This window comes from Sphaeramia orbicularis, chromosome 1 (assembly GCF_902148855.1).
Source record: "Sphaeramia orbicularis chromosome 1, fSphaOr1.1, whole genome shotgun sequence".
Taxonomy (NCBI): domain Eukaryota; kingdom Metazoa; phylum Chordata; class Actinopteri; order Kurtiformes; family Apogonidae; genus Sphaeramia; species Sphaeramia orbicularis.
The window spans coordinates 21,635,614-21,646,181 of record NC_043957.1 but is presented as its reverse complement, the minus strand read 5'-3'; the positions used below and the strand labels follow the sequence as shown (position 1 = coordinate 21,646,181).

General features: G+C 41.7%; 1 protein-coding gene across 1 annotated transcript; it reads left to right on the top strand.

Annotated features, from left to right (window-relative positions):
* Positions 1 to 252: 252 nt before the first annotated feature.
* Positions 253 to 6,199, top strand: hapstr1b (HUWE1 associated protein modifying stress responses b). The gene is made up of 4 exons (XM_030138831.1): positions 253 to 684; positions 2,257 to 2,337; positions 2,447 to 2,722; positions 3,827 to 6,199. Exons 1-4 carry the CDS (start codon positions 489 to 491, stop codon positions 4,063 to 4,065), a joined length of 792 nt encoding a protein of 263 aa, XP_029994691.1. The 5' UTR covers positions 253 to 488; the 3' UTR covers positions 4,066 to 6,199.
* Positions 6,200 to 10,568: the final 4,369 nt, after the last annotated feature.

Sequence of the window (10,568 nt, the reverse complement as noted above, 5' to 3'; positions counted from 1 at the left end):
ACGACAATAACAGGTTTGTAGTGATTCCAGGGGTCAGGCTGCCCCCTGTAGTATAGAATGCTGTATGAAAGGCTACAGTGACTCTTTGGGGGCGGGATTAAAGTTGTTTTTCTCTGACCTTTTCTTTTCTACCGATGCCCAATACGGCTTCGTATTTGATACAAAGATCCGCCTTGAAAAATGGTTTCAGCCAATCACTTTTCAGTCTGGTAGGAATTTGGGCGGAGCTAGGTGCCAGAAATTCTAAGGTGTTGTCATCGCGTTCTTTAGCTTGGTGTGTTTAACACAGGGCGTATAAGTGAAACTCAAAATGTTCATAACGCGACCCCAACACCTAATGATTTTCTTTGTTTATACAGGTTGTTAGGGGATTAGGTTATCTTGTAGAATATATAAGAAAGACACTGTAGTCGCATCGGAAAACGACGTATCCGACATTTAAAACGAAGGTTAGCTTGTCACCGAGAAGCTAATACCTCACGCTAGCCATGGAGGAGAGGAAGGAGGAGGGGGAAGCGCAAATCCAAGAGCACGGCCCGGAGCACTGGTTCTCCAAATGGGAACGGCAGTGTTTAGCCGTGGCTGAACAGGAAGACCCAAATGAGGAGGAAACAGAACAAAGTCAACAGAAACTGTGGCACCTGTTTCAGAACTCTGCCACGGCGGTAGCACAACTATACAAAGGTCTGTACTAAAAATAGCTAAGTTTAACTTAAGCTAATTCTAAGAGCTAACGCTATAAAAGCTAATCCCACTAACGTTATTGCTGGGCGGAGAGAGACACAAAGGGCACGGGATAGGCTAACAGCTAATGTTAGCCTGCATAATGTGCCTCTCTCCAGGATACATAACACTGTTTGTTTTTCTCTAGTCGTGTTATTTTACTTGATTACTTGACTTGATTTACTCCACGGCTACATTCTTGATTTCGAGACCCGGTCCGATCGCTAACTTGCTGTAGCTACCTCGCAGCTAACATTCCCAGCTGCTAACAGCCGGTCACTGTTAAGATAGTAGGGCAACACGGTTGAACGTGCCCAGCAGTGGCCTGGACTGTCGGAAGACTGAACGGATTGATGAGTAGTTAAGACACGTGAATGTGCATACACTAGATAACTAGACTATGTTTATTTCAGCCATATTCAAGACTTTTTCCTCTAGTTTAAGCACAATATGGCTATTCTAAAGTGTTTTGTTCAACCATTAACAGTAAATAAGATCGTCAAAATGGCGATACATAGGGAGGAATTTTGCCGATTGAAAATTGGTTTGTTGACGGCTCAGTGTAGTGGCTATGGGCCAAGTGGTCATGTGAATTATTGACTTGACAGTACAGAGTTGTATATTTTGCAGACTGAGAGCACTGTCTTATGATGATGATGATGATGATTGTATTGTTTATGATGGCTTGAACAAAATGGCGCAAGGATTAACATAAATGTTTTTTTATGGAAGTGTTGATATACTCGTTGGAGTATTTTTTACATTCTGCTGAAATTTTGGTGGATACCATTAGGGTCCTACAGACAACACCCACCTCAACACATAAAATAATCTTAAATTATTATGCAAGTTTACTTTTAGATGCAAGTGTATGTCCTGAGTTTGCCAATATATTGCAAACTAAGGACTTATTTTGTAGACAGTTGAGATTATCTTCCAGCTAAATGCAAAGAGTCATCAACACTTCCTCTTTACTGTTGAAATCCTTTTTATAATGGGTTGGTGCTTCTACAGTCCTGTTTCATATCCATAGTATCATGGTCTCCATAGTATTTATTTACCTGCAAGTAATTCCAAAAACATATACATGAATGCTCCCACCAGGTCAAACGTGAACATTTGTTGCCTGAATTAAACATTCCAGCACTGCTGAATCTCTGGACATTTTACTGGTGTTATGCAAGTATAATGCACTTACTGCATACTTACACAGCCATCATACCATGACAATGCCATTGCTTTTCATGACCCTGTCACAATACTGCAAATGTCAATACAAATCAGTTGAATTATCATGATCCATAATAGGAAATTTAAAGACCTGTTATGCAAATAATTAAACTGGTACAGTTAGACTGGGGAAAATTTGAGACATTCAACAAAAAAGCTCTAATTTTAAGATTCATGTATAAATATAGCTGTGTTAATGTAGTGTTTTCCAAGCTCAAGTTCCTTCAAAAAGGAAAGTAAAGCCCTTCTGTGTGATTTAAGTCACCATTTCAACTTGACTAAAGTTTGAAATTTATTTTTCAGATAGAGTATGTCAGCAACAAGGCCTCTCTCTTTGGGTGCCCTTCCAGAATGCAGCCACTGCTGTGACGAATCTGTACAAAGGTAAGTAACTGACTATCAATCCTCTTTGTCATTGTCTGTGGTTTTATAAATGTGTGTGGAAGTACTGTCCATAGATGTACTAAAAGTACTGTCCCATTCATTTTACCAGAGAGTATGGAGGCCCGTCAGCGAAGCTATGACCTAGGCATCCAGATAGGTTGCCAACGCAGGAATAAGGAGGTGATTGCATGGGTTAAGAAACGCAGAAGAACCATTAGGCGAGAGGATCTCATCAGCTTCCTATGTGGCAAAGTTCCACCTCCACGGACAACTCGTGCTCCACCTAGAGTTTCAGTGGTTTCGTCAAGCCGACCGTCTCCCCCAGAAACAGGAAGCTCAGTGGAGACTGACCTGCAGCCTTTCAGAGAGGCCATAGCGCTGCATGGTGAGTCATAAGGCCACTTCTAACAAGACACTTTGCATTACAAGTGTGCAAGCATGATATAAGGAAGTTCTGCAATGTGCAGTTGTTGGCAGGTTGTTGCAGTGATAATAAGACTTGTACTGAATTAAACTGTCTTTGTAGCCCCCACAAACTGATAAACTGCAGCTACTTCACATAGTGAATCTATGGTGTGTGTAAAAGCATTTTTCTTTCTTGTTATATTTTAGGCAACATAAAATATCAATGAATACTGATAACTGTCAAATGGATATCATTCATCTTTCACTTTTAGCGAATTGTTTGTGTTTCAAGTGAAAATTGAAGAAACTTACCTATAACCTAACCAGTTGTTTCAGCAAGAACATTACAAACACACCAGTCAGCGGAATGTCTCTGAAATATGTGGATCGGTCTTTTGTTTCATATCAAAGTATGCTTGAATAAAATTACATGAAACAAAACATCAAAGGAAGTATATTCAATACCAAACACTAAAGAAAAATTTGTATTTTGACTTATGCCAATTGAGATCAAATCAGATTATAAGCATCATATGTGCCACCTCTGTTTATCTTGCATTTTCATTTATGTTGCATTTCAGCATTGCATTGTGAATGAAACTACAATTCACTGGTCAGCACTAATTATAGCAGCATTTCAGCTGGTAAGGTTTTGCCATGGCGCAGCACGACGGCAAAATCCTTGCCACCACACCATACATTTCAGACAAAATAATCATCACTGTTGCATTAGACTTATTATACATGTATATAATAGGCCAGGACAAACGTCCTGCCTCCTCAAATGAAAGTTTGCAAAGCTTCAGGAGGTAGGGAAAAGATAAATGAGCGTCAAGTTTCATTTTCACTTCCGTGGCTGGCACGGTCCGCATCGTTCCCACATAGTATTATAAGTAGGATGGAAACCAGCTGCCCCCCCCACCAACTGACCACAATCTGCATGTGCCCCCCCCCCACACACACACACCCTCTGGATTACACACCGCCACACCAACAGATCAGTTACACAGGAAACACTTTATACAGTTGTCATTTTAATGTTTGGGTAGTTTTCTATGGCTCACAGTTTTCGTTTTCTTTCCAGGCCTTAGTGGTGCTATGGCAAGTATCTCTGTGCGCTCTGGCCCCCCTGGCTCTCCAACTCACCCCGCCCAGTCTCTCGGTCGTCGTAGAAATGGCCTTCACGACGTAGACCTCAACACCTTCATTGCCGAGGAGATGGCGCTCCATTTGGATTCCACCGCCAATCGCAAACGTGGCCCCACCCCCTGTAATGATGTCATCACAGACTCACCCACTCATAAACGTAACAGGATGCTCTGAACTTTTCCTTACACCACTAGTCCTGCATCTGTCCTCTCTCCTTGGATGCTGACTGGACAGCTGATGAGGACTGATGCCTTGGCCAACCATTGAGATCTTCCTCTTTTTCCATTTAGTTGCAATGATACAAATAAAAAAGAAAGTTAACTGTAGACAACGCACTTATTTCTCCAATACTTTTCTTTTGTCCCTTGTGGTTTCTCAAATATCATAGTCAAGTTTTTATTTTCAGAAACATCTTTTGTATTCATGTTTGGACACCGTCAGTCATTCTGATCTAGGTGAACACATGTCTGTTTAGATCGATTTGCAGAATGGTGCATTTAGATTTTTTGGCTGGGCTCCTTGGACTATATCCACACTAATACAATTTTGTCTTAAAATTTATAACTTATTACATGAACACCAGTGGGCAACAAACGTGAGAGTGACTGTGGATGTATTAAAGTGTAATACTGCAGACGCTGGCTCTGGCAGACATCTTGACCCAGTTATGTTTTTTTTCCAAATGTGATTACTTCTAGCAAAAAAATGATGGCAATGGCTAAAATGCAAAATTGTGGTTTCAGAATCACAGTTCAAAAACCATCAGGTGACTTAGCATCACAGTAGTCTTCTTAAAAAAGGAGGGAAAGTGTTTCAATTTGGAAGTCTTTGGTTGTGTGGTAATGTGGACATACAAAGCTGGAGACTTCACTGCCTCATTTGGTCATATTGCTAATAGTTTCCTCCCCTGATTTGTGATGCCCCCGTCATGCAACCCCTTCAGCGAGACCACACTGGCAGTATTCAACACTGATACTGTTACAGGTGTTTCTGTTCATGTTGACTCTGCCAGCACTTACTGTCCACTTACTTTAGGAATTTGGAACAATTCTCATGTCCAGTGGTGTTGTCAAGTCACCCAGGTGATGTGATAAGCATTTAAGGAGTGTTGGAGCATACAGGGACTATTTCAGACATTTTGCTAAAACACTTTTGGGCAGTTGTTTTTAGAATAAGAATGTATTGGTGTGGAGATAGCCTTAGTGCTTTATAATCAGTTGAACCTGGCTGTTGCCTACTCTACCATGTTCTCTTCCCTCCAATCTATGTGTCCTCTTCTTCCTCTGGAGTGCTGGCCAAAACCAGAGTGGACTGAGGGTTAGGGCTGCTCAGGAGGCGAACCGCCACCCTGCTGTTGTAGCTCAACTCCAAGGACACTCGTCGGCGTGTGTATCTCATTCTGCTGCTGCTCCGTGTGTTTGCGTGTCTGACAGCAGCACTGCCACTTAACTGTGTTGTACTCGTCTTTTGCCTTTGAGAAAGCTGCTACAGTATCTCTGGTTGTTGTGCAAAAAGTGTGTATGTGTGCGTGTTTGTGGGAGCGCTTGTGAATGCGAGGTTCTAGCAAATTCACCACCCACTTGAGTGAATTATTTCCCTGTTTTACTTAAATTCATTCTTTTTTTTTTTTTTTTCCAGTTGCTTTTTACAGCTTAAACCAAGGTTTTATCACAAAGCAGGTCTAACACAGATACTTGTGACAATTTTTCAACTGACACTAGTGAGCTGATGAGATCCAGATGTATTTTCATCAAACTTTGCCTCCATCCTTAACTGCAGTTATCCAGTTGCACTGTTGCACTCTGTATTTTCACGTTTACAGATAATCCACTTGTACACTATTTCCTGTCTGCACAAGAATAGGTTTTACTGAATACTGACTCAGATACAGTATTTCAGTGCTTGCATTCAATCTATTTAATGTTTACACAGTTGTCATTTTGTCTTTTGAGGGTAAGGATTTGTAGCACTTGTGATTAAGCATTAATCATACAAATTAAAGGGGTCTCATGTCGCTGAACCTTTTTAGCTGGAAGGAGCTGATGCCTGTAATATTTTATTATTTTGTCTAGCCAGCTCATGGACAATGATGGTTCAGTGAGGCGCGGCACAGATACTGTCATTTCCTGTCATTAGTGAGTGAAATGCTAATTTCACACACTGCTTTGTGATACAATCTTGTGTAATGTGTGTAAATAACATGTAGGTGGTGCTGTTATATGTGGTACATATTGTAAAAAGAAGTGCGAATCCATTGGGATGCCCATGTACAATATGATTCTGACATTAAAGAAAATACAAGTGTTTAGCCAAGTCGTCCTTGTTTTCTTATTTCACTGCGGCTTGCTCTAAACTGTCATAAACAAAACTGTAACAGGGGACTATTTCAGGAGATGAATAATAATGCAATAGAAAAACCTTTTAAGAGACGGCTATTGTGGATCGCTGCCTGCTATGCCTCATTTCCCCTGGTTTCCTAATAATCCCCTTCTGTTCGGCTTGATGAAAGGTTATTTTTCTCATCTATTGCTCCCAAAGGATTTGCTGAAAGAGAAACTTAGTGGCTGTATATCTTAATATGTTTTTCCTCAACCTTTTAAGTGGAGAAACCTAGCGAGAAAATGGGATAATATGCAGTACATCTTGTCCAACACATGAGGGCAACACAGACTACTGAATCCCACTTGGGCTCAGAGGAAGCCTGTGCTGACGCTCACTCACTCTGACAGAGACCTAAAATGCCACAAAAGGAAACTCCTATCTGAAGTGCAAACTAGATTTACAGCCTTTATTAGAATGTCCACAATTTGCTCCAAACTTGTCTTCAGGGGAAGAGATTTTGTCCTGTGGTAATCTGTCGGATGTTTTTGTGTGTGCAGTGCACCTTTATTACCCCTCTGAATTTCACTGACTTCAGCAAATACAGTCATCACCAGAACTGGTTCCATAACTGGATGATTCAGTAAAGTGTATTTTTGGACATTACTATATTACTTTTTCTTGAAATTTAATTATTACCTCTGTTGTTATACTGTTGAAGTCATTGCAAAGTCGCAAACAGCATTAAATGCAGATCCGACTCTGGATGCAACTCCTTTTTTCTAATATTAAAACTTATGAGTTACAGGACTGTGCAGCCTTTGTACGATGGAGTATTAAGGCCACATCAAAGTCAATTTGATAATTCAAGAAAAACTTTAAAATACGATAAGAATTCAGTTTTAATATTTTGAGGATAAAGTAATCATATTACAAGGATAAAATCACAATATTTTGATAAAATAAGTAAAAAATATTGTGAGAAATAAGTTAATATTTAATGCAAAATATCGTGTGAAGTAATATTTAGAGAAACTAAATCATATAAGAAAAAATGTTTGAATATTAAGTAATGAAGTAATAATGAATACTGTAAAAAATAAATAAAATTGTGTATTTCTTCTGTTAAACTCAGAACATTGAGGGCTGATACAATGCACTGACATGGAGTAATAATGACATAAATCACTAAAAGTAAAAAAGCAAGATTTTATTATCCACGTAGTCAAACTATTGCAAGAATCCAGTTATATTTTCAGAAAAAGTCATGAAATTATGAGGACAAAGTCACAATATTTTGATAAAATAATCAAAATAGCAGGAACATTAAGTAATATTTAATGGAAAACATAAGTGTGAAGTAATATTGTAAGAAATTAAATCATAATATGAGAAAAATTTGCAAATATTCAGGAATGAAAGTCATATTTTGAGAGGAAAAAAATACTAAATTAAAAGAATAAAGTTGTAAAATTGCATATTTCTTCAGTTGGGTTTGCACTGACATTGAGCAACAATGACATAAATCACAAGTAAAAAGCACAAAGTGAAAAAATCAGACCATAGAACTGTAGCATTGCCGTCTACTCCATGCAGAAACCTAACCTAAGATACACCTGAATTCCAAAATAGCCATGTGGTGTCAGTTCCTCTTTATACTGCATGGGTTTGCTAGTGTTTGTATTTATTTGTGTCCGTGTCTGTCTCATCTGACAGCAGGTTTGACCTCTGTGTCAACACACACACATTCGCTGTTAGACACTAAGCTCTGCTGTCAATCTTCACTAAATCCCTTCCAGAGGTAAAGATAGCAGTAAACGGAAGGCCCCACACTCTTTGATTTACTGGAGGAAAACTACCTGGTCATCACACGTGCTGCACCTCCGATTTCTTTTTAAGCAACGCCACTATTTGATCCCATGATTCTGCTATCAGTCCATCACGGTGAAGAAGAGAATAATAAAAACAAAAGCACTGATGCCATTGTCTCCCACCACATCCAGGGAGAATATCTGTTCTTTCGCTGCACGGTTGTTTTTGTTTCATCATGTATCTGAAGGCTCTAAAGGCTGCTATTTGATGGCAGCATGGAAGAGGAGCAGAGCTGACCGCAAGCTGTTTCACACTTCAAAAGAAGCACTGTGGATGTGTGTGTGTGTGTGTGTGTGTGTGTGAGGGAGAGAGAAAGAGACATGACGAGAAGCAACAAGTGTCTGAATGTTCCAGAAAACCCCTCGAAGATGGCCATCTGGGCTGCGCTGATATCAGCTCACACACACACATATATAGGTGTCTCCTAGGATGCCGTCTGGTCTGAAGGAGAGAGTTGTGTCTTGTGAACCATCTCTCACATACACTCAGACCGTCATAGCAATTGTCTGTGTGGGCTTGACCATTAGGGAGTTTTCAATGGCAGACAGCTGGTGATCAATGATGCACTAGTTATCCCATGTGCATGTATAAACGTGCACCCAGCACAAACACAATGGGGTAATGCTAATTGCTGCACCAGCTTGCACTAATTGATAGAGGACATCATGGTTATACACACACACACACACACACACACACACACACACACACACAGACACACACACACATTAACACATGCACATAAACAGAAGCCAATCAAGCAGACTGAGAATGTGTCCCCAGAGAGATGGAGCAGCCGGAGAGCAGGGGTTCAGTGATGGTGGGAGATGTAGAGGGGGTGGAGGAGTCAGAAGAAGCAAGGGAAGAAGGAGGAAGAGAGGTTAAACGCTCCCCAGAGACGGTCTACAGAGTGGGGGCTCTTAGTTTTTGTGCACATAGGCTACGGTAGGTGAGCAGTGCGTGGTGCGCATGAAAACACCAGGTCTGAGAGATTGTCTCCTATTTTTGGGTCTGCTGTGTTTTTGTGAATGTTCCTCCTCTTCAAAAGGAGCCCACCCCACCCCACCCCAACCCAGCACCTCCACCCCCACCACCCTCCTCCTCCTCCTCTCTCAAACATAAATATGCTCACACACACACACACACACACACACACACATACACACATAAGATCTTCAGAGCTCCCTGCGCACCAGCATGTCCCTGTCTTCCACAAACGCCATGAAAAAAACCCACGAGCTGATCACCATAGCAACACGTTATATATCTTCCAGCAATATTTATCCAACCCGGAGAGGAGGGGTTGTGGTGGTGGGTAGATGGAGAGGGTTGTGGAGGTGGTGGTGGTGGTGGTGGTGATGATGGTGGTGTGTATATGAGGAGGAGGGGTGGGGGGGGGGGGGTCGTGATGCAACTCTTCTAAAAAAAATCAAATGGTCATTATAGACTGCGGTTCCGCTGTTTGGCCACAGGGTGGCAGCAGCGTCCAGCACATGGACAGCATCAGCAGACATCACTGACAGGACCAGCTCTTCTCCAGTCATGTGCCATGGAGAGCTTACAGACTGCGGGTTTTCATCTTAGCTGAATACTACACTGGCTTATTTCACTTATGATTAGAAGGTGTGCCGATGAGTGAAATTGGCTCGTGTGATTTTTCACTGAGGTGAACATCTCCCTCTCTCTGTGGAGCCCAGGTGACAAGCACTGGACTGGACCAGAAAGGCTGACAACTGTTCCAGTGCGTCCTCAAAAGCAGTACCTATCAGTGGGGAAGCTGGGTAAACATTAAAGGGATGGAGAACATGACTGAGGAAGAAGAGAAAAGAAAATGAATGGTGGGGCAGAAAGAGAGGGGGAGTGATTGCAAGGTCCCCCTCCTCCCCAAGCATGAGGATTAGATGTTGTGCTGCTGGCTGCAGATGGGTTTGGGCTTGATTCTGTATGCGTGTGCACAGTGTGTAATGTGTCGGGGTGCGTGTGTGTGTGTGTGTGTGTGTTTGGGTTTATTTTTTGGGCTCAGGAAGCAGGTTAAGCAAGGAGGGGGGGGGGGGGGGGGGGGGGAGAAAAAGAAGGAGAGGGGAGTGAGGAGGAAAGGGATGAGAGGAGGGAACAGGATGAAAGGATGTAGGTGAGTCTAGGAGGAGAGGAGGCCTAAATCCTCACTGAGCTCCTGGGAGAGAACAAGGAGAGACACAGAGAGACTAATGATGTGAAAAGGGGAAATGTAAAAAGACAGAACAAAACAGGAAAAGACTGGCACTGTGTGTGTGTGTGTTTGTGCAACATATAGACTGAAGTACAACGTATATACTGAAGCGAGGTAAAAAGTGTAAGTGCGGCAGAAGTCTCCATGCTCACACGTTTATACAGAAAAACCCAACAGGACCTGACAAGAGTCTGATAGGATCAGCTCCTCTGTGTTCACTCACTCATACACACCTACACACTTGCCCTCATGCACATACTCACAGTCCCACTTGCCC